At 35.8% G+C, this 22617-nt stretch overlaps 2 protein-coding genes across 15 annotated transcripts in view; one reads left to right on the top strand and one right to left on the bottom strand.

Moving 5' to 3' along the window:
* Positions 1-22617, top strand: part of Arhgap6 (Rho GTPase activating protein 6) — a 536433-nt gene that overhangs the window by 401992 nt on the left and 111824 nt on the right. The gene's annotated exons all lie outside the window — the stretch shown is intronic.
* Positions 254-11550, bottom strand: Amelx (amelogenin, X-linked). Of its 7 annotated transcripts, none has more exons than NM_001271074.1 (7): positions 11497-11550; positions 10096-10161; positions 8160-8207; positions 6758-6802; positions 6050-6487; positions 2234-2278; positions 254-365 (listed from the first exon to the last, which is right to left on the bottom strand). In NM_001271074.1, the coding sequence occupies exons 2-7, from the start codon at positions 10147-10149 to the stop codon at positions 336-338; spliced, it is 660 nt and encodes a 219-aa protein (NP_001258003.1). In that variant the 5' UTR covers positions 10150-10161; positions 11497-11550; the 3' UTR covers positions 254-335. The 7 variants fall into 7 exon arrangements, with proteins under 7 accessions (NP_001258003.1, NP_001258002.1, NP_001258004.1 ...); NM_001271073.1 differs by having other exon boundaries at positions 6050-6415; NM_001271075.1 differs by having other exon boundaries at positions 6050-6124.

Here is a 22617-nt window from a genome sequence, read left to right as displayed (position 1 = left end):
GGAGGCAAATATTATGTACCTTCCACCCTTTCTCTCCCAGAAGCCTCAATTATTATTTATCTTTTATAAGTGTCAGGTGCTTTGCACTTGAGAGAAGTCTTGTGGACTCTTCACAGCAAGCATATTTGAATAACTAAATTTCAGCCAATAACCCCTACTGATAAGGTTACAGATTTTTTTTAAACAGAGATGTGTTAGAAACCAAATCCCCCCAAAGGAAAAATGACAAATAACAAGAACTTCACAACAAATGTAAGCCAGTGAGATTTTTATTAAAGCAATATTGAATACTACTACATGCCATTGTGTTCTGCAAGGGTAGGAGAGTGGTTGAATCATTTTTCTGTTGTGGTTTCCATGTTAAGCTGTAAAGATAAGTAGAACATCATATTATTCTTACAATCAACAAAATTATTTAATATTTTACATAACATTTAAAGTTTGGTGTTGACATTCAGAATTGGTATTTCCTTCTTTAGTGTACTACCCAGGGGCAAAGATCAGATTTCTGAGGGAAAACCTGAAGATACATTTTTGTATGGAATTACAAAAGTAGGTATAAACATGTTTCATGGGGAAAAATGAGCAACTTGATTTATTTCCTGAAATTTTATTAGATAAACTGTAATATGCCTTGTAAGTAAAAGCTCATGTCATCACCATATATTCTCTAAGTGGTTGCAATGAGGAAAAGGCTTATTTAAAATGTCATGTTACTCAAATGCTACATGTCTCCACACATGTGCTTTTTTCTATAGGTGAACCCAATGGGCATATGTATGTGCAAACATGTATGTTCCCTCAGTACACTGTAATTTTTGAACCATGAACAAAAGAGAATGCAAAATTTTCTAGCAGTTATAGCCAATAAATCTCTGTCAGAATTCAGCAAAATAAATGTGTTGGTTTCAGTTTATTTACTCAGCTTAAATTTTCACCTTTTGCCAGTGAAGCTGCAGATGAAGGCCAGACCTAAACTACCTCCGGTCCAGATGTGGCTGGTTCAAAGTCTGAATTACAACTCGTTTGGTGCTAAACAACTCTATTATAATCAGTGAAATGAATTTATTTCAATTCCAGATTGGCCTTATTGGAAGGGAACTAGAGGAGAAACCATCTTAGTGTACATGCTTTGACAAGGAAGGAAAAGAATACTCTAGTTCTTGTAAAAATCCTCTTTCAAGATAATGATTACTGACATGCTTAGGAAATAACTTCTTATGGAGAACTGAAAGTTTTCACATTTAACCAGTCAATCTGTTTTGTGTCATATTTGCTTTCAACTCTTGGAATTAATAAATTTGCTTTGTCTGCCTCAGAAAGTAGTACATAGAGAAACAGTGACAAAACTCTCAGTTCTATTAGCAATGTTGTCCCAAATGGTACTCATTTGCCTAGTATGGGTCCTGAGCACTTAGAATATAGCAGCTATAGCCAAGAAACTACGTTTTAAATTTTATTCCTTTTTAGTTCATTTAAATATAAATGCCCACACATGACTAGTGTGTTAAACATCATTGGTATAAAATCTAATTACCACTTAATATATAGCTCTAGTTTAAACATTCTATTGCATTGTGATCGTATGTATCTACATTTTGAGTATAGTAGTGTGGCAACCATTATTGTCTTTGATAAAAGATAGTTACTTCCAGATTTTTAAAAACTATCCATCCTCAATATTTGCTAATAAGGTGGATATTTATAGAGATATCAGTTGAAATTAGATTATTAGGTTATATCTTCCATTTTATTTTCTAATATGTGAACAATGCACATTTCTACCAGTTAGAATCATTATTTTTTTTTTCTTTTTTTTTTTTTCGGAGCTGGGGACCGAACCCAGGGCCTTGCGCTTCCTAGGTAAGCGCTCTACCACTGAGCTAAATCCCCAGCCCCAGAATCATTATTTATAGAAGTTGAACTCTTCAGTATGGTACAAACCTAATATTATAAAGAGTATAAAGACCCAAAAGTAAAGTTTACGAGGTTCATGTGAACAAAGGTTTAGGCATTTATTAAAGATGGATGTTCATTAATATCAAAAGTTATTGTAAACCCTCAATTTTACAGGTTTGCCACATAGATATTATAGTATGACTGTGAACTCCATGATCACCTCCAACAGAATTTAAACAGTTTTAACATTGAAATAGAAATGTTTGAATTAATAAGGAGATTTGAAATGCATGCTTGTTAACTTAAAGTAATAAAAAGCAAAGTGTCTACATACCGGATGCCTTGCCGTGCCCTGGTACCACTTCATAGGAGAAAATGCCTTAAGAGAAAGAGACATTAGAATGCAGTTGATTTAATTTAGTTTCATATGAACTAAATACTAAACTCACTAGTGCGGTATGAAATATATACTCACTAATGCAGTCCTGTCAGTATTGATAGCCTGAGAGTGTGAGTTCTACGAAAGAAAGCAGCTAAACACAAGTGCAGTGCTCCTAAGTCGAGCATTAGGTTACTAAGAATCCAGCACATTCTGTAAGTTGTCCATGATCTGAGGCAAGTACCAGTACCCTCATCTTTTAGAGATAGTCATGAAGAGTTAGAGTCAAATTATGCCACAGGGCTACAAAAGTGGTAATTCTGTTTAAGTTCCACAGCTCCTGCTTCTCATCGAAATAGGAAAGCATGTAGCTGTAAGTTGTCCCAGGGATGGGGAATTTCAGGACACAATGATTCCACCAAGATTCCCGGGAGGTTTTCTTTCTCTACTTTCAACTTTTGATCACAAGATAGCACACAGAGCTCCATGAATCACAGCTTCAAACAAATGATCAAAAGAACATCAGTTGCTCTCTAGAGTGTATCCATACATCCTTTAAGAAAAGAAAAAACTAATCCCTAAGATTTTTTTTCTCTCCCAGGAAACTTGTCCTTTGCCCTCATTCTATATTCATGATCCACCACAACCTATCCCTCAACTTATAACAGAAAAGAAGAATGGAAAGTGATGGCAAAGTTAGTGTGGATGAATGGGCCTCCACTTCCTGGGTAGTAGAGAGGACACATCTCTATCCCAAGTAGGTGAAAGGCCACGTGCTGGAATCAGTTCCAGCTCTACCAGTGGAGAATGAGTTGTGAGCAAGCCGATGAGCAGCTACTAATAGTGATTGCTATATGCATAGAATTTTTACTTTACTCATGCCATAGGATTAATGCCACTTGAACATCCTTTACTATTGATGGATAAGTTACTGCATCCCTTTGGTGGATTCTAGAACCCTAAGGATAGGGAGTTACTGTTTTCCCTGTCTCAGACAGTAATACCTAGTTTAGTGAGTGCTTGAGAGATATGTACTCAGCTGAAAGTGGCCTATGGTAATTGATTACATGCGTTCTTACCTCTCCTATTGCATTTTAGTTCTTTAAAGTTAACTCAGTTGTTTGCATATTTATACCTTCTCAGAAAAGCTATGTTTATTCATTCCAGAAAATGATTAAGAGGAACCTTAATCATGAAGGTACCGGAATAAAGTTACTGTGGGTGCTGTGTAATATAAATCCTGCAAGGACTGTTTACAATTTTGTGTGGGTGTAAGAGGAAAAATGATTCAAATATAAATATGAGTGGGAAAGAAAACTTGTTTTGAGTCCATTTTACGCATCTGTTAACGTTTTGAAGACCATGTGGTAGACTTCATCAACTTAAAGATTATGAAGTGAAAGAAATGACTTGTGTATAAAATCACTGCAATTCTCTGTTTGAGGCTCCATTATTAATTTTCTTAGGAAAAATAATTATTTTTAATAGTTTCAAATTCAGTGAATTACCATATATATCACACAGTTTCACTCAAAATATTTTTCTGTGGAATGAGATCAAAAGACCAGATTTTGATTAATGATGTGGTGTGAAGAATAAAGCTAGAGTTCCAAATCTTAATTTGATTTAGAACATAAATATTCCTTAAAGTTTATCTTTTTCAATGTAAAGAATATTTCTTCTAAACTTGCCTTCATTTGGTTCAGGTTCAGTGTCTAGCCATGCTTAACAATTTCTTTTAAATTTCTCAGCTATTGCTAATGATGTACAGATTTCTATTTTAAGAAAATATTTGAGCTAATATAAAGATTCTCTAAGAAGACATAGAGTCATGATTTGCCTGCTAAATGGTCAATTTGTAGGAGCAAATGACCAGTCCCTATATTAGTCACAAATATTCACTTATAAGTTCTTCTCTCAAGTGATAAGAAATTTTAAATTTAATTCAACACAAAGACATGAATGATTTTTAAAACATTTTATTATCTGCTAATGATACTTATTTTTAGTTACAGAATTTACTAAGTGATTGTAGGCACAAATCATTGTGTTCTTGAGTTATTCCTAAAAACAACCAAAGTATCCACTTCGGTTCTCTCATTTTCTGAATTTTTTAATCCTGAAAAAATATAGCAAAAGGAACAATTAACATAATTTACAAACATTCCTAGTGAATACCATTTACAATAATAAGTTATGGCTTCAGTTTTTTCAAAACAATGTACAACCATTGACTGTGATTCTGTAATTTCTGAAGTTTCTTGCCATTAAATAGAAGTTCCCTAGGCTGAAAACACTAAGACATATTTAATAATATATTAGTAGCTGCCACCTTGCATCAAGGGTTGCCTGCAATAATGCCATTAATTTATTTTCCATAAGGCAACTCTAGGCAATCATCAATAATTTTACTCTAATTTTGAACAGGAGGATGCTCAGGTTAAAGTGGACAAACTACCTACATGAAGTCACGTTTCCACAAAGAGCTTTGGCAAAATAAAACCCATGATCAAATCTACAGTGTTAATCATTAGTAAAGACACAAATAAACCCAATTTGCCTGCAGAGAGCATGTACCTTAGTTTAGTATTATCAGTACTAGCTACGAAATTATTCAATTCCAGTCAATTCTCAAAAGTTCTGCCTCATTTCCATAAACAGGCTTACATTTGGGAAGACATTCATGACAGTATATAAGGAAATGGTGGCATTAATTCTTAGTGTTAGAAGTTATCTGCTTTTCTTTTCCTTTCCCATCTTAAAGAGGGAAAGCACCTTCAAAGTGGAAGGAACATGGTATCTTATCCCCTCTCTCTCTCTCTCTCTCTCTCTCTCTCTCTCTCTCTCTCTCTCCCTCCCTCCCTCTCTCCCTCCCTCCCTCCCTCCCTCTCTTTTGAGGGAAAAGCTAGGGCTAAAAATCTAGATGTCCTGGCTCCCAAGCTAGAGCATGTCTTCCTCACTTCTTTTTGATTCTGAGTAGCAAGTCATTAATGGCATCTATAAATTGGAATCACATTTGAGTGCATGTGTATAGTATAATTAAATGATTTCATATATGTTACTTATGTGTTTGTGCATAAGGATCATTTTATTACCTATTCTTTCATTTGTTTAATAAGAGCTTTCTGTAACATAGGAATACTTAATGCTAAATTCTGAGAAACTCTTGTCAAATGCTTATTTCTGTGGAGTTCTAGTACTGAAGAGAAATCTAACAGCATTGCTAATAGCCACTTCCAAGTTGAATGATCACTTTAGACAGGCAGTCTCCCTTTATGTCTTGAAAAGATAGTTTCCATCTACCTCTTTAAGCTTGCTCAATATCTGTCCTCCTTGCTCTCAAAAATCTATTCCTTTTATATTTTTCCTGCAGTTTTAACCTATTCAACTACTCAAGTCTCTGATGTATTTGTGTGTGTGTGTGTGTGTGAGTGTGTGTGTGTGTGTGTGTTTGTGTGTGTGTGTGTAAAATGGTATTCACCTGTTCTCTTACTCTTAAAATGGGTGATTTTCAGTAATACATATACTGGTAAGAATTCTTTAATTAGAATTTAAATATACCATAAGACCCAGGGTGTTAATTATGAAGCCATGTCAACAAATTCATTTGTAAAAACAAAACAAATACAATGTATGCTAGGACTAAGAAAAGCAAAGATCTATGGTTTCTGCAACTCAGCCTGATTCATTTTGAAACTTAGAATTCTGGGGCCAATTCTGTTAAGTCACTTTCCAAGGATTTCCCTTTTGCTGGTTTCAAGGTATACTCACCACTTCTTCCCGCTTGGTCTTGTCTGTCGCTGGCCAAGCTTCCAGAGGCAGCTCAGGAAGAATGGGGGACAGGGGCTGCATGGAGAACAGTGGAGGCAGAGGTGGCTGTGGTGCCAGGGGCTGCATGGGATGCAGAGGTGACTGGGGCTGCATGGGCTGATGAGACTGGGGTGGAATGGCCTGGGGCTGGAAGGGCTGCTGGAAGGGCTGCTGGGCGGATGGAGGGATGTTTGGCTGATGGTGTTGGGTTGGAGTCATGGAGTGGTGGCCAGGAACTGGCATCATTGGTTGCTGGGGGGCCACGGGCTGTTGAGCTGGCACCACTGGGAGGTGGTGATGAGGCTGAAGGGTGTGACTCGGGGGATGCTGTTGAGACAGCACAGGGATGATTTGGTGGTGCAGCCATCCACCCATGGGTTCGTAACCATAGGAAGGATACTGGTGAGAAACAAAGAGTCAGGTTTACCATTGGCTCAATTGATTTCTAACTGGAGAAGTAGCAGTAGTGTTTTGTTATTATGACCTTATGAATATTTTAGTCATTTTTCCTTTGCAAGAATTTCTAACAGTGTACACAGATATGACCTTTTACCAACTAAAATTCCCATTAGTGTATGAAGGTGGAGTAGATATGATATTTCAGTTTAAAAGGGACTTAAAATGCATGCCTATTCTCTTAAGGGAAGGAAGAACAAAATATTTACATACCGGCTGCCTTATCATGCTCTGGTACCACTTCAAGGGGGTAAGCACCTTAAGAGAAACAGACATTAGAATGCATTTGATTCTGTTTAATTACATATGAACTAAATACTAAACTCACTAATGCAGTATGAAATATAGACTCACTAATGCAGTCCTGTCAGTATTGATAGCCTGAGAATGTGACTTCTACAAAAGAAAGAAGAAGGTAAACATTTGTAGGATGCTTTCTATGTGTCAGGCACTGTGTTATATCCATCCCATACACTTTTCATGCTTTCTCGCATGATTGGAGACAGGTATCCCTTTTATAGGTAATGTTATGAAAACTCAGGTAGGTTCATTCACTCAGCTGAAGTTACAAGATTTAATTCAATTTAATTTAATTTAATTCCATTTAATCCTCTTCATTGCAAGAGCAAAACAATTTAAAACTTAAAATAATGTGATATAATCACTTTTTATTTGATATCACAATGGAAAAATGTGGTAGAAACATTGTCTTTCATCCTTCAGACATAGATTTCTTGGTCAAATATATCAATCAACCTTTTGAGATAAAACACTAAAATTTGCCTCAGACTCTTAGAACATTTTTCTTCTGCATATATGAGTTAACAGACTTGGATTTTTATCTGATCCCATGAGATAAGACTTTCATTCCTTCTGGACAATATAATCCTATTAGTCTCAGATAGCTTTTTCATATAGTACATCATTTAATCAATATAGACAAAAGTTATTAACTTTACTCAAGTTATGAGTGACACAGCACTTTTCATGCTCTTCTGGATGATACTTTTTGGAAATGTAGTTATCATTGTTTCCCTTCTTTAGGTGAGAAAGCCAAAGTTCCAGAGGGGGAAAATTGATTTTCCCAGGGTCATATAGTTTGCAGTTTAGTAGAACCCCAAACTCTGTTTCTAGAACATTTCTGCTTTCCATCACTCTGTCTAGACTCTGGTAAACCACTTTTCACTGATCACTGAACATAGCCAATGAGAATCACACACAGTGTGTGGATGTCTTTGAATCGGCAATTTTTTCCAGCTAGAGAAGATTTTAACATCTTACTTACACCTTGAATTTTACAGGCTGGCATAGAACAAAACTTTTGAAGCTGAGCTCAGTCTCTGCCCTATCATGGAGCCTTCCTGAGTGGTAGTTCATGGTGGAAACATTTATAACTAGGTTTAAAAGTAGAGGCTGAGTCAGAGTGACCAGGTAGGAAGGTGCTGAGAAATGCAGGTTTGAGGACATCAGTCAGGGCTTAAAGCTGCTGGTAGGAACTGAAAAAGTGTGAGCATTTGAGAAACATCTTGAATGAAGAATCAATACACCACACTTTACAGAACTCAGGGAATCTTTAACTCAAACAATAGTCAAAATTAGTAAATAGAAAAATTACCTCATAGCTTAAGTTGATATAACCAGGGCTCCCAGGATGAGGTGGTAGCTTTTATGGGAAGGGGGGAAGATAAAGTGAAAGAGAAAGAGAAGGAGAAGGAGAAATGGCAAAAGAAAGAAAGAGATTAAGTCAATATGCAATTGTTCACATTAAAGATATCTACAACTATTTTAAACATATATATATATATATATATATAAATACATAGTACAGAATGTATCTGAGTTCTACTTTTAATCTGAGCATGTATGCTTTGAAGGAGGAAACTTCTCAATTTAAAGAGTCTCTGAATTACTACATAACTTCCTCAGAGGCCATAGTCTTTTATTGGGAGTCCTAGATGCAGACAGCAGCATACATTTGTCCTCCCGCGATCATTGGATTAAACCCATTAATCATCAAAGGACCTTTCCTTTTGTACCCATTCATTTACTTGTTGACCAAACTTCCTCTATGTTTGGAAAAGAGGTCTGCTTCTGTGACAATTTAAAAAGAACAAGCCAGGAATTGTTTCATAAAGGGTCCCTTTATAGATCAGCTGGTGAATAGTTCAAGAATCAAAGGGATTCCAGGTAATTAATATGCAAAGTGAATAAATAACACACCAACTCTATTGTTCAATGTGAGAACAAGATGAGACTAATAAAATATAAACATTCTAAATCCATCCCCTGGACAATAAAATAATGATTTATTGAAGTTCAAGGTCAACCCTTTTTATTGTCAATGATTTATGGCAGAAATTTAGAAGTTCCAAATAAAAGGCAACCTGAACAATTTTCTAAATCAGGACTCTCTGTGCTTCTCAAAGTAGGGTCCTGACTACTGCCTACTTTATAGAGTTTCTGATGCCCTCACCTGGGGATGGGGGCAGGAGACAGAAAATTGTGAGCATAAAGCAGAAAACTCTAGAACACAAAGCTGCTTAAGGGTCAATTCAACTTCACTCCTTCAAAATGCTTATGTTTTGCAATCGGATTTATTCGCCCTCATCTGAATATAAATTAACAACAGTTGGGTGGCTCTTTTCCCTATACAGTGTTGATGTCAGTTCTCTGAGAGTGGGGTATTCAAAGTGTTGAGTTGTAAATGTCTGAGTGAGTGCCTTGGAGGACTAGGATTTCAGGAATGCAGAGCACAAAAATCCTGCTTTTGTGTGTGAGAGAAGAGAGGCTGCTGTTCAAGCTTACTGGTATACAAGAATAGTATCAACTGCTCTTTATACCACCAAAGAGTTTTGCCAGCATGTGATCCAAGCCTTCTGCTATATGTACTTGTGTCTAGAGAGTGGACCAGACATCCTGACTTTGGTACAGATATGGTACTGTATTTGCATGCTGTCGATGTGTATTTGGCACAGGCAGGCAGGATTCTAGTACCTTGCTAATGCCAAATCCTACATAAGGAGTAACCAGATTCACCAAAGGGAGAGGGTTTCAGTGACATGGTACCAGAAGAGAATGAATGTTACCCCCTTAAGACTAACAACAGTGCTATCTGAGGGCAAGAAGAAATTTTGAACTTGTGAGGAATTAAGCCTTAGAGATTTTTTTTATTTTTTGGCTGTTATATTTGCCTAAGCAAGTAAACCCTCTCTGGAAGCCTTTCAAGGATCCCTTCAAAAGGATAACTACTTGTAAAGATGGGCAGTGTTGTTTACAAGTGAATCTTACAGGAGAGAGTCCTGGGGGTCAAATGCTTGTTAAAATGTTGAGTGCTTGGCCCCACTTCAGCTGTACTGAATCACAATCTATGGTGGAGTTGTTCCTGCTTTTCTTAACAAACTCCATAAGGGTTTCTTTCTTCAACACTTAGATACTTGGGCATATTAGATCTTGTACTGTATGACACAGTGAAAATTACCAACCACTGGACCAGATTTCTCATTCCTAGCTAATTTAATTGTAACAATCAGTAAATGGGGTGTTTTACTCACGGGCATAGCAAAAGCTGCTCCCAGGAGGCAGGCAAACAAGATCCAGGTCCCCATTTCTTGATGGTTCTGAAATGTAAATCAACACCAGCCATTTAAAAAAATAGAAGCATGAACATAAGTATGTTTCATAAATGTATATAATTTACATTAATGTCTTGTTAATAAAAAATAAGGCGGGGCCCTTGTTCATAAAGTGATAATCATATGGGATTTCCAGTTTTCAAACTGTATCATTGCTTCTGAAGTCCTAATAGTGCAATGGGTTTTTTGGTGGTGGTGGTGGTGGTGGTGGTGGTGGTGGTTTGTTTGTTTTGTTTTTTAAACTAAGTTGAAGGTTAACAAGTTAGAGGACCAAAAGTGGTCTACAATAATGATGCTGCAAACTATTTTCTATACTTATACAGCCTATAGATGCCTAGTAGCTAGATGGAATCAATAAATAATGATTAAAAAATAAGGTTGAGTATAAAAGTTGAAGAGACAACCAAATGACCATGGTTTTATACTTTTGTAACAAGAAGAGACTGAAATGTATTTTGGGAGCACAACCCACTTGAGCATTGCTACTGTAAAACACATAGATTAATTATTTAAGAAAAATATTGAATAATTTTCAAGAATGGATTAAAGGCAGAGTGGGTTTAGGTCCACATGTACAATTTTAGGCAAGAAAGTCGCATAACATCTTTGAACTTCAGGTTTGAAGCAAAAGACATGATGAAACCAAAAAGGAGAACAGTGCTAGAGTTCTAAGCTTCTTTAAGGGTTGTGGAATGATTTCTACCTAACAAGTTCTGTTTTAAGCCAATAGCATCCTCTTCTTACTTGTCAACTATATTGTACATATTCTATATCTTAAGGCTCTTCAGACATGAAGCAAGAACTGGCTATCCTAAAATATGCACATTTTTGACAACACCTTAAAGGTATTTTTAGGATATGAATGCAAAATGTATTGGTGCTGGCTATGAAAAGTACATCGAGTGTTTCTACCTTCTAAACCTTATTGCCTCAGAGTTTGAGTTAATAAGAAAAAGCATTCACACTTGATATGATTTAACAAGACTGTATACAGAAGTAGCCCTCAGTCTGTTAAAACAGAATCTTAATTAAAAAGCAAATACACATTTTTGTGTGAAATCTGGCTTCCAAAAGTCATTGGAATGCTTGACCTAAAAATGTGTAGAAGTGCAAACAAACACATTACTGTACTATAAAGTTAAATTTTCATTTCAATGATTTGAGCCTATAATTTAATTATAGTAAAACTGAAGAAGTACATATGGTGTGGATGGCACAGAGTATTAGCAATGTGCAATACATTCACACTTTTGAAACATGAAATTCAGAGAAAGAAATGACCACAGTAAAGATGGTAAATTATGAATGAAATACACATACCTTGAGTGTATGCTCAGTGACTTTCTGTCTGAAGCTCAGGGATGCTTGATCCGATGGTTTCTTCCAAGTCTGTGCCCCAATTTATACCATGCAGGGCACTTAGAACAGCCAATCAGGTTTCAGAATGAAAAATGTGTTGAGTCTAGAGAAAAATCCCTGTATCATGATTTTTTTAGATGCTGTGAGCACTGTTAAGACTGCATGTTGTGATTAGTGCATATACTCGTTCATTACAGGCAATAATAGGTTTAGGAGGCTGTCTTAAAGTCAGCAAATTAGTTGACTGCATATGCTGATATATTCAAATTCATTTTTAAGAAAGTGTTATGCCATTGTCTACAGCTCAGGTCTAGCAATTAACGTTATCTTTTTTTTTTTTAAGTGAATGGTCAAGTTTCTCCAATGTACTCAAAACAGTCTCTTAAGGTTCTCCAGAATTTTCATATCAAGATGCCTGGATTGAATTCCCATTCTTGTTAAAACCCAAAGCTCACCCAGAATTCAGAATTGTACAATCACTGGTGTGATTTCTCTGCTTCTATCAGATATTTTCTCTGTCCCCTGTGTCTTCTATCACCATTCTGGTGTCCACCAAAAAAAGAGACCAAAGTCTTTTTTCTTAGACTCTTTTAGAAAACCGCCTGTCATGCAACCAACCATGACCCCAAGACTATTATAATAACAACACTTATTCTAATGCCACAAAGGACAAAGTAAGCAAGTGTCATATACCATACAATGTATTTGAAAATCTACTTGAATACTTACAAACCTGTTACAGGAGAAATCACCCTGATTTTACTACAGGACCAGTTGACTTCTCTCTAATCCAGTGGTTCCCAAACTGTAGGTCATGACCTCTTTGGGGGTCAAGTCACCCTTTCAGAGGGGTCACCTAAGACCATTGGAAAATACAGATACTTACATTTCATATCAGTAGCAAAATAACAGTTATGAAATAACAAAAATAATTTTATGGTTGGAGGACCCCACAACATGAGGACTGTATTAAAAGGTCTCAGCATTAGGAAGGTTGAGAACCACTGCTCAGGTCTTTTCTAGCCCATACCAATTTCAGTTTCTTACTGAAAACTGACATTCTCCTCAGTTTTTCAGAGCATTGCCTGCATGTTTTCAGCACTCTTTCCTTTGTTTGAGCAACATTAACCAAGTCAGTTCACTTGGAGGGGCTTCTGATTTAGCTATTAAATTTACATATACTTTTACCTCTTAACTATAATAAAGCATGGATTGGTTTTACTTTATTTTACAATTTTATCATTTAAGAAATAAATTCATAATTAGTGGCAGGAACAATTGGGTTTTGCATCATTATTGAAACATTGCAGGGAATGTTCATGTAGTTAATTGGTGATACAGTTGGATCTTTTGAGTACCTGAATTTATACATTTTTATACAAATACACATATTTCTGTAGCTGCATACGTACTACAGATTCTTCAAATTGATTCTAAAGGAACAAAATAGCCATTAAATTATGCAATGTATAGTTTTCATGAAAATATTGAACTTTGCCAGTGTTAATCCTCACTCCTGCTTCATAACAATTTCCTCATGGGTAGGACAGGGACAATAATACTATCTACCCAAGAAGATGAGTGTGAAAATTAGAGGAGAAAGATACATGGGGGAATGGAAAGCTTTTAATTTCCCAATCCACTCCTATTCCCTGGAAAGTGACAAGTGTTTAAATGGTGGTAACAGTAAGATCTAAGGTGGTCTAAGTTCTAAGATTGTCTTTGAGAATAAATTATTAAGGCTAGCTGAACATCATTAGGAAAGGTACATCATTCAATTTGGAAGAAATGGAAGGTTAGGCGTGCAAGTACATAATAGGCTAAACGTACACAAGAAAGTGAACACAGAATATGTCTCTAAAACTTAAATGTGTCCAAGGTTTGCATATATTTGTGAATGTTTATTGCTGAAACAAATATATCAGAAACAAAGTTGAAAGGGGATAAGAAGTACCAAAGGCTGTAAAGGGAGTAAAGAAAAGAATAAGGAAAATGGACCTTTACTGTGATCTAATGTTCCACACTTGTTCATACATCCAAAGAAAGTGAACTCATTAGTTCAAAGAGACAACTGTATCTTCAGGTTTATTGTGGCACTGTTTACAATACTAAGGATATAGAAGCAGCATAGATGATTATATAACAGATGAATGGATAAATAAAATATATATGTGCACAATGTTGTATCATAATGAAGAATGAAACCGTAGCATTTGCAGCAAAAAAGAGGGTGGAACTAGAAGAAAGGTAAGTGAAATTATGTTAAGTGAAAAGAACCAATTATATAAGAAGGTATACATGTTCATTTGAATGTAGAATACTGATTCCTAGAAAGCTAGGTAGGGTTGGTGATACTATTCTCAATACACAAAGATTACTGAGTGTTCTAGAAAAAAGAATATTTCAATAAATATTTTGTCTATAAGTAATTATTTCATTCTTATAAGTTGTCTTTGGGAAACACAAAGTATTTATTTAATGAATTACTAAATAAATTATTTATTTTGTTATATAGTCTGTAACATTTACAGACTATTTTTGTTGCTCTTGCTTTTTAAAGTTGAGTATGTCTTTGTTCTTTTTAAGTCACTATTTTAAAATTGAATTTTAAACATATAGTATTTTTGCGTACTGTGATATCTCTGAGACAAGTGTAATGATATGGAATCCAAATATGTCTTTATTTGGTTATACATTCATTCCAAATGACTGTACATATGTGTGTGTTAAATACATATGAACTGCAGGCTGTTCTTGTTATTATAGAGAAGAAATAGTATGTGAATTTATTATTACTTCTAAACACTCTCTTTGGAAGTGATCAGGGAATAAACACCCCTCTGAATTATAATAATTCCTTTGCCCGTTTTGGTTGCTGTTATTACTTTCTTTGATTGCAATGTATCATATTTAGCTTATGCTAGCAAGTTTCCCCCTTTTAATTAGCTGATTGTGATTTAGGGTTTGCTAAGAAACCATAGGTTCAAGTTAGTTAGAGATATCTGTCAAGTGCAAGCAAGGGAATATTCTTAGCAAGCATGGCCTACTCATGAGGGGAGATCACCTGTGAGAAAAACTGAAGAAGATTCACTTTTATAACATTGGATGGTGACTTCTGGGAGGATGTTTTCTATTGTTGCTTTAGGATTCTATCTTCTTGCTTTCTGAGTCTCAGCAGCTTTTGATACATGAAAATGATCATTGGAGAAGTAGGTATTGTGAATACTGCAGACCTTTCATGTCAGCTGTATAATACTTCAGGTATCAACATTTCTTTTAAAGGAGACTCATGATTGATTGTCTAATATTCTAGAATTGTTTCAAGATTAACTATTTTTAAGTAATTGGAACCAAAGTGAGCTTTTAAATGTTCCATTTTTAGACATCCACTCATAAGAAAATACAATGTCTCTGTGGATAGGAAAAATCTTCACAAGACCCCACCACTAGGTGACAAGCTGTAGACAATGGATACAAAAGGAGAGGGGACCCAGGTTTTTCCTCAATTTTTAAAAGGTGTGATCCCAATCCTAAGAAGTCAGCCCAAAACTCATGCAAATACTCAACTAACTCAAGAATTAGAGAGCATGTTGGGGAAACACAAGATTTGGAGCAAGGAGAGGGGGTAAGAAATGCAGATACAATATACTCATGTAAGAAATACTCAAAACTTTATTTTTCCAAACAATAGAAAATATCATTTTCAAGGAAGGATATTTTCTGGGATATAATTGGAGTTGCACCCTTGTCAGCATTTAAGTCTATCACCATTTACTGATTCTGGCAAACATTGCCTACTTTTCCTCCATTGCAACCCTAGGAATTATACTTCCTTGGAGAATTTTTGGTAATTTATACAAAGTAAATACTAGATGGTTGGTTAAAGAAAATGTCAAAGCTATCCATGATATTATGAAAATATTGACAATAATGTGGCTTCATATGAATCATTCATAGGCAAATACTGCAGTGATGTAGGTGCTGTATTTGACTATCACTATCGAGGAAAGATCTCCTGTCTTCAGAGCTCTTCATACCTCAAAAGTCCTCTCCTTCCTTCTTATCTTAATTTATGCAGATGCTTACCAAAACTTTAACAATAGTTATGTAATGAACTCATTTCTGAACACTGCTCCTTCCCAGGATTCCATTTCATCCTTTAAAGTGTATTCAATAAATCCCAAAGAAATAGAAGGTGTTTGGAGCACAGTATTTTTTACTCCTAATCAGGAGGATTGGTGACTACATAATATACCCACTCTTTCATAGATTCTGGGTTTATTTAATGCTCCTTTGGAGTAGGTAAAGGTTGAATAAAAAAATCAGATAAAAACACAGTATCTTTAAAGAGAGAGAACCCAATTTTGATTACATGTAGATAATACCTTAATAATATAAATATTCACAGAAGAATTTATATAGCTTGTAATTTGCGAAGTCTGCAGGCATTTGCTAAGTATCTGGTGGAATAACATTCAATGAATGAAATTATATGCAGATGGGAGTATGTTGTCTGGGTTATAATTAGCTGGCAATAGTCAGGAGTGAAAATGTTATACTTGGGTTAACAGAGGTAAAATAGTAATATAAAAATAAGCTTTTTAAAAGTTCTGTTTATTGAACAGAATACAACAAAATACATTTTACTTTTCAATTTCTGTCCAACACACACATACACTGACCAGTAGTTTCTATGCTGTCAAAAGTCGGGACAAACATACTGTTTAGCAGAGGACAGACTAGATCAGAATTATGCCTGGGTCATGGATTCATTTTGCGTGACCTTGGCCTATGTACCTGAATCCTTTGCACATTTGCCATAATGATTAGAAAGTGGGAATTACTAATAAGGGTTACTCATAATATTCAATCTCAAATATGTTTTTAAAAAGTGACAACTTTTTTTTTGTTTTCTCAAGTCAAGATCTAACTATGTTATACTACTGGTAAATTGGAACTTGATACAATGTTTGAGGTACCATAAGAATCTTGCCTCCAGGACTAGAATTAAAAGACTGTAATATCATGCCCTTTTTAAGTGGAAATATGCATATAAAAAGGACCTACTTAATAACTTTCATATAAAATATCAGGTTGCATATAAAATCTGTTGCTACAGATTACTATTCACAGCCAACTAGATATTACTGCATGAAATGAGTTCTTGTTTAGTAAAGGACAAAAACAAATGAAACATGCAAAAAGGATTGAAATGATTTTATTGTTGTATAATTTACATATATTGGCCTCAGAATGTGCAATTGAATGTTTTCTAATACTCTTAACTACTTGACGGAGTTTCTAACCATTGACATAATCTAATTTTCAAACATTTTCATTATCTGCAAATAGTCATTTACATTCCCTGTTGGCTTCACTCCTGGTCCCCAGGCAACCAACTACTCAGTCTCTATGGATTTTCCTGCTTATAATATTTGATACGGAGCCATGCAACACATGGTTGAAAAAGAGATCTCCCTCTGGAAATCAGTCTGGAGGTTCCTCAGAAAATTGGACAGTCCACTACCTGAGCATCCAGCTATACCACTCCTGGGCATATACCCCCAAGATGCTCCAACATACAACAAAGACACATGCTCCACTATGTTCAGTGTGTGTGTGTGTGTGTGTGTGTGTGTGTGTGTGTGTGTGTGTGTGTGTGTATACAGCCACCAAAACTACACAATATTGATGAAACCAAGAAGTGTATGCTGACAAGAGCCTGATATAGCTGTCTCCTGAGAGGCTCTGCCAGAGCATGACAAATACAGAGGTGGACTCTTGCAGCCTCTGAACTGAGAACAGGCTCCCTGTTGGAGGAGTTAGAGAAAGGATTGAAGGAGGTGAAGGGGTTTGCAACCCTATAAAAATAACAATACCAACTAACCAGAGCTCCCAGGGACTAAACCACCATTCAAAGGGTACACAGACCCATGGCTTCAGCTGCATATGTAGCAGAGGATGGCCTTGTTTGCCACCAATGGGAGGAGAAGCCCTTGGTCCTGCTAAAGCTTGACTCCCCAGTGTAGGAGAATATCAGGGAGTGGAGGCGGGATGGGGTGTGTGGATGCATGGGGGAACACCCTTATAGAAGAAGAAGGAGGGGGGTTGGGATAGGGGGTTTATAGTAGGCAAACTAGGAAAGGGAACAGCATTTTAAATGTAAATAAAAAATATCCAATAAAAAAAAGAACAAAAGAGAACCAGATCTCTTAAAAATCTCTGGCACACTTGATATTTGGGGTTAGCCAATCGTTTGCTGTGATGTGTTTGGCAGCATCCATGGCCTCTTCTCCCTACTTTCTAGTAACAACACCTCACCTCATCTCACTCACCTTCATCAAAATATCACAAGTTAAAGCTGTTTCCAGACATGACACATGTTCAAAAGAAACCAATTGTCCTGAGTGAGAAGTTGTAGTCCTAAGATGCCTATGAACTGAGCTGTATTCAGTGTGGTATGAAATTGGCTGGGGTCCTAAATCTATGTGTTATTGCAAAGATACCAGTAATTAAGGGTCTCTGAAACTCCATGCTTCCTGTCTTCAGTTCTAATATTCTAATTCCTTTAAAAGAAAATAATGGATCAATGGCTTTCATCTTCAAAATTGTCAAAAAGTACATATAGATACTCTATCTTTTAAAATAAGACTAGAAGGATAGATTGGGAAAACAAAGAACTATTTAAATGAAAATTACCTGGAAGATAAAAATTCAAGAATTACCTGAAAGATGAAATCATGTAATTCAGTTTGCTGAAAAAAATAGGGAAGTTGTTGGGAGAAGGGTTAGGGTATTGGTAGAGATAGAGGAGCATAAGAAAGGGCCAGACATCAAAGTGATCAGATTGCATTATATACACGGATGAAATAGTCAACTAATAATTTTAATTTTTAAAAAGGTACAAACAGGAAACAAGTTTAAAAAAACTAGTAAATTAGGGCTGGTGAGATGACTGAGCAGGTAAAGGCACTTGGCCAATTTGATGATTTCAGTCCAATTCCCAAGAACTCACATGTTAGAAAGCAGAACTGCCTCCAACAAGTGGTTCTCTGCCCTAACTCAAGTACATTAACACACAATTCATCCATGGGCAAACAAAGTAAAAAAGAAAAAAAAAAGAAAAAAACGAAAAGTCTAGTGCAATTTTAAATGAATAAATTATACAAATACATTGCTATTTTAAAATAAAGCTACATAGTGATCTATGCCAGTGGTTTTAATCTTCACTTAAAGGTCTGGAACTATGGTATGCATAGTATGAAAAATGTCTAAATTTAAAAGTAAGCTTTCCCATGCTCCAGCCATAAGAATATGTTAATAGTTCTCAAGGATCTTAACTTAAGTCAGCTTTAAGATCATTCTGTGGGCTATAAACACTCCTCGAACAGCAAAAGGAAGCATGAGATTTGATTTATACCGTGGCTAATGAAAACAAGTAGGCAATCATTGCTTGATCATATCCTGCTAATCTCACAGTCTCAGGAGTGGAAGAAAGAGAGGAAGTACTTGGGCCTTAGAAATTTGAGAAAGTCAGTGCATGAACATGACCTTAATCTTTTTTTAATGTTGTCCTTTCCTCCCGTTCCTCTTCTCTCCCCTATGCTCCTCACCCCCTTTCCTGCTATCGTTTTATCTCCTTTTCTTTCTCTGTCTTGCCTTTCTCTTTTTTCCCCTTCCTTTCTTCTGCGCCTCTTTCTTTTTCTATCATCTTGCTAGGGATAGAACATAGGGACTCAAACATTCTGTATAAGGGTTTTACTGCTGATCAGTCACTGGAGTCATATTCTTAAGCTCATGCAATAAATAAATAAATAAATAAATAGGCTTCAGCTGGGGTTAGTGTTTAAAACATACTTAAGGTAGGGTGGGCTAGGATATTGTACAGTTTATGTGTATCAATTATTTCTACTTATGACACTTTCGTATTATGATAAATTCATGAGAGTATAACCCCATTTTAGGTTGAAGACCATTTATATGTAACTTGCATAATATATGAAGTCATAGCATGATTGAATATCTACAAAAACTGGACAGAAGGGATAGTTGAATAGCACTGAGTCTCTACAGAACACTTCTTGAAGGTTAACCTCAACTTCTAATATAATTTAGACGCCGTGATCTTTAGTGCTCATTGCATTTAAGAATCATTTGGGGAGTTTTTGAAGACATTTATGTCTGGCTTTCTTTCCATCCAGTTTCTCATTTAGTTAGACCAAGTAAATTTTCAGTAACCAGAGGAGCTTGAAAAAAATATTGGTGACTAGGTGATATTTCTAGAACTTTTGTTTCTGTTGAATGTAATGTGCAGCCAAAGTTGAGATCCATAAAGGCAACTTATTGTGGACAAGCTGTTCTATTTGTCTGTTACGTTTACTTCCTAAGGAAAGCTGTGCTTTATTTTATGTTCTCTGTAAAGTCGATGTTTTATATTTTCATGGCCTAAATTACTTTTACACTGACGTTTCAGTCAGGTAATAAGGCAATATACATCCACTGTGATTTCAATATAAATAAAATATATTTAACAATGGCTTTCTTGAATGCTTCCATTTTGAAGGATAAATAATGAAACACATGTACTCAGTTATCAGAAATTGAATTTGTGAATTATTTCATATTTATCTCAACAATCTTCTTAAGAATACTGCTAATTGTATACATAATTGAGATCTAGAATATTAAACTATATTCCAACTCATTGGAGAATATTGAAAATTATATGAAAGCTATGTTTTAATCAGTTTTGTCGAAGTCAATGTTTTTTTCTTCATTGAAGATTATTGTTCAGTGTCATGGATTATAGTAAGAGTAGCCATCAAAACATCATTGCTGATTATGAAAGTAGTATCATATCTTCAGACCTCTAACACAATGACAGATCCATAATAAACAGTAAGAGAACATTTGCTGATGGTGGGTAAAATGTGTCTTTCATAGCCTCTTGGTTTATTTACAAACATTTCTTTGAAACTGTGTTTCTCAGAGTCCATGTGAGGCTGCTAACATGTTGATTCAATGAAATGGTGCATTTCGTGAACCACCCATCTGACTGGGTTACTCTGGGTGTAGCTGTTTTGATTTTTGTTCCCTCCCTCTGAGTATATGGTTTTGCTCATTTAATCAAACAAATCCAGTTGTTTTGCCATTTTGTAGACACATTCTTTGTGTGGCCAAGAATCCCGTTTGCGGTGGCCACACCACAACTAGATTTGAATGTGGAGCAAACAAGTGCTAATTTGAATCAATTGTTAAGATTGCCAGCAAACAACCAATGTGACCTCCATCCATGGGTTTACTTAGCAACCCTGAAGGCAAGGCACTATGTTTATTCCATTATCATTTCCTCCATCCATCAAAAGCTCCGATCCTCACATGTGAGACAATAGGAAACTCCAACTTAGGACACTTTTGTTCTCGATACTTCAGAGGTTCTTTTATTTCTTAGTACAAACATAACTCATGTTTGTAAATAGACTTTCCATAACATAGAAATATACTAGGCAGAATGCCCTTAAGAACCTCATCATCAAGTCAAAGCCACTATTTATATCTAAGAAGATAATTCCTGATCTTTCTGAGAAATTATACTAGACACCTTCTACTGTTCTGCAACTTTATTAGCTTTATGTAGAGTTGACATCTCTTCAAGTTTATACCAGAAAAGCTGCATTCTTTTTTCATCATGCCTATTCAGAATTACATTCAATAAATATCCCAGAATTCACATTGTCAATTGCAACTTAATAGACACTTAGGTTGTCAATATCATGAAACATATAATTAAAATATAATGTGGTTATTTATAACATGTTTAATATTCTATTTAAATATCAGTTTAAATGTTTATATGCCCGGAATAAAGTACACATATTTTGCAAGTTTACAACTAATGTCTAGAAAGTGAACCTATGTGTGCCAGAAAGAAGAGGCAACCTAAGACTCTTACGTTTTTCCAGTTGCTCCTCCCCTCAAAATACCACCTATTCTGTCACCCTTAAGACTGATTTATCTTGTTTTGCAGTTTTGCATTGATGGGGTCATATGCTGACTTTTGTATCAAAATGATTATCTGTGGAATTCATGTGTTTTGATTTAAATGGTTAGAAGTGTTTCTTTTTTTTTCCATTCTCATTGCCATATAGCTTTGCATTATGTGGATAAGCCACATTGTATCCTTTCTGCCAGGATGGGCATTTTACTAGTTTATAGTTTGTGGACATTGTGAACAATGATGCTCTGAACAATCTACCACATATCTTGTGGTGAATATATGCACAGGATATTCTATTTTGTTGTTTTTATTTGAATATCGCACGCAGTGTTTGACGCTGACATCAAATTAATGATGTTCTTGTCACTGTCTTTGGCCTACTGGCATTGAAAGTGGATACCACATATGTATAATTGCAGCCACTCCTAATTGGCATCAGTAGTGTGTTGAGAGGCCCTGCTTATGCTCTACAGCACAGAGATTGATTAGTTATGTCTTTCTTGGCATGGAAGGTGATACAGTTGCCTTTTTAGGGGATCTATCTGAAAGCTTGGCTTAAGCCTCACTTGGTCTATGGACACAGAGTGCCCAATGCTTGGGAAGCAGAAGCTGTTCAGTTACATTTTGCATAAGTACAGCAAAACTGCTGCCTGAAATACCGTAAATTTTAAGGTAGGCCTGCAGCACAATTGATTGTAGCTGTGTCCCTTTATTATTGAAATAGTTTGTGGCATGAGTGTGGTGCTGGGTGACTTTTGAAGCAATGGTCAAAGCTAAAGAAAACCAGTCTGCTTTCTGTGACATTTCAGACAGTTTCCAATAAACTCGTGCCTCTCTCAGGTGTTCTGAAACACAGAACTCCAGAACAACCTAATGATTCATCCAGGATGCTAGGACATGAGAGGAAAATGCCAGCCTGCTTTTTTTCTTGTCTTTTATATTAAATGAAAACATAATTACATCATATCCCTATCCCTTCCCTCTCTCCTACTTCTCCAATACATTCCTCCCACTCTGTCCTAAATTTGTGTCCTTCTCCCCTTTAGCCACTATTGTTACATATACTCATAAACATAAATATTATA

Source organism: Rattus norvegicus, chromosome X (assembly GCF_036323735.1).
Source record: "Rattus norvegicus strain BN/NHsdMcwi chromosome X, GRCr8, whole genome shotgun sequence".
Taxonomy (NCBI): domain Eukaryota; kingdom Metazoa; phylum Chordata; class Mammalia; order Rodentia; family Muridae; genus Rattus; species Rattus norvegicus.
Note: the sequence above shows the minus strand (reverse complement) of the source record. Positions and strands in the feature narration are given on the sequence as shown.